This window comes from Bison bison, unplaced genomic scaffold (genome assembly GCF_000754665.1).
Source record: "Bison bison bison isolate TAMUID 2011002044 unplaced genomic scaffold, Bison_UMD1.0 scf7180017864289, whole genome shotgun sequence".
Taxonomy (NCBI): domain Eukaryota; kingdom Metazoa; phylum Chordata; class Mammalia; order Artiodactyla; family Bovidae; genus Bison; species Bison bison.
Window position 1 is genome coordinate 10,428,320 of NW_011494861.1, and position 2,012 is coordinate 10,430,331.

Consider the following 2,012-nt stretch of genomic DNA (forward strand, 5'->3'; position numbering starts at 1 on the left):
GAGGGAGGGTCCTGGGTGGGGTTCCAGCCTGGCCAGCCCAGCTGAAATCATCCCACCACTGTCCCTACCACTTGGGGTTCTGGGGGCAAAGACAGCCCTCCAGCAGGAAATGAAGCCCCGTGGTAGATGACAGCCACCATCCCCCACAGACACAGTGACCCATTACAGGGCTCTGGGGCAGGGCCAGCATCGAGCACTTGCTGCAAGCCAGGTGGGCTCAGACCACCAGCATTGCAGATTTGCAGATGTGGAAGGGGAGGATCAGAGCAGTCACAGGGATCCAAGGTTGTGTGGCTGATAACTGGAGTCCCTAGAGCTGGGGGCTTCCCTGGTGGCTCAGACAGTAAAGAATCCACCTGCAGTGCAGGAGACCTAGGTTCAATTTCTGGGTTGGGAAGATCCCCTGGAGAAGGAAATGGCAACCCACTCCAGTGTTCTTGTCTGGAGAATCCCATGGAAAGAGGAGCCTGGGGGCTACAGTCCATGGAATCGCAGAGTCAGACACGACCAAGCAACTAACGCACTAGAGCTGGAGCCCCTGCTTACAACCGCCCTGAGGTCCCAGGGTGACTAACGCTCCCAAGGGCACTTGGCTGTGACTGAATATCTAACTACCCATCGGGCTGTCCACACCGGGTCTCCCTTTGCAATCCCTGGGGACGAACAGCTGCCAGGATCCTCCAGAACATGGACCCGTCCATGGAGCCGTGTAACGACTTCTACCAGTACGCATGCGGGGGCTGGCTGCGGCGCCACGTGATCCCTGAGACCAACTCGCGCTACAGCGTCTTCGACATCCTCCGGGATGAGCTGGAGATCATCCTCAAAGGTGAGCACAGCCTCCACCACAGGGAGCAGGGAGACGGCCAGCAGAGCCCTCCTCACCCAGCGGGCTGGGGAGACGGAGTCCCTTGGGATGAAGCCTCACCCTGGGCTGGGACTTTGACCCTTCCCCCCCACCAGCAGTCACCTGAGGCCTCTGTTTGGCTTCTCTGCCCTCAGCGGTGCTGGAGAACTCCACCACCAAAGACCGGCCGGCCGTGCAAAAGGCCAAGATGCTCTACCGCTCCTGCATGAACGAAAGTGAGTGGCCAGTGGGGCTGCCCTGCCAGGACCCTGTTCTAGGACCCCACGGCCCTTGGCAGAGCAAGGGACAGGGCACCACTCCAAACTCACCTGGGGGGACCATGTGCCCTGCCTCCCCCATAGGGTCCAGGCTTCCTGCAAGCACGGGCTGACTGCCAGCTACCCAGAACCAGCTCACCCCCTGACCCTTGTGGACGACATGTGTTCAGGCTGGAGGGAGATAGTGAGGGATGCATGTGTGTGCATAGATGTGAATGTATGTCTATTGTGTGTGTGATTCTGTATATATGCGTGTGTAGGAATGTGTGTGTATACATTTGAATGTGAATTGGTGTATGTCTGTCTGTATTTATGCATTTGTGTGTATGTGTGTATACATATATATGTGGATATGTGTATTTAGTTTTTGTGTGTGTCTGTGTATGTGTGTGCGTGTGCCTATATACATGCGCCATGTGTATGTCTTTGTGTGTATAGGCATACGTGTTTGTGTGCATGTCTTTGTATGTTTGTGTGTTTATGTGTCTTTGTATGTGTATGTATGTATATGTATATGTGTCTGTGTGTCTGTGTGATTTGTGTGAATATGTGTATGCCTGTGTGTATGTTGGGGCCGTGTTGGGGGATTTCTCGGGGCGCTGGTCCCTATTAAGAGGATTCACACACTTGGGCCCCTCCGGCCATCTTCCCTTGGCCACCTGCCATGGAGCTTTCAAGCCTAGCCCGTGCTTTTGGCTGCTCTGGGGACAGTTCCTCGGTGCCAGGGCTCAAAGCTGGCTGTTTCCCCAGGGTCTCTGGAAGGAGGGGCTTGCTCCTGGTGTACCTGAGAGCTGGACTTGTGGGGACCCCAGCATCATCTGGGTATCTCTGTGCAATCTCTGGCTGGTGCACTCCCTCCTCCCATGGAAACAAGAGGTCACCTGATC

At 55.7% G+C, this 2,012-nt stretch overlaps 1 protein-coding gene across 1 annotated transcript in view; it reads left to right on the plus strand.

Annotated features, from left to right (window-relative positions):
• MMEL1 (membrane metallo-endopeptidase-like 1) overlaps positions 1-2,012 on the plus strand; it is a 35,510-nt gene that overhangs the window by 17,301 nt on the left and 16,197 nt on the right. Inside the window, 2 exon segments of the mRNA XM_010850211.1 lie at positions 668-829; positions 1,003-1,083. Of these exon segments, the coding sequence (XP_010848513.1) occupies positions 668-829; positions 1,003-1,083 (243 nt within the window).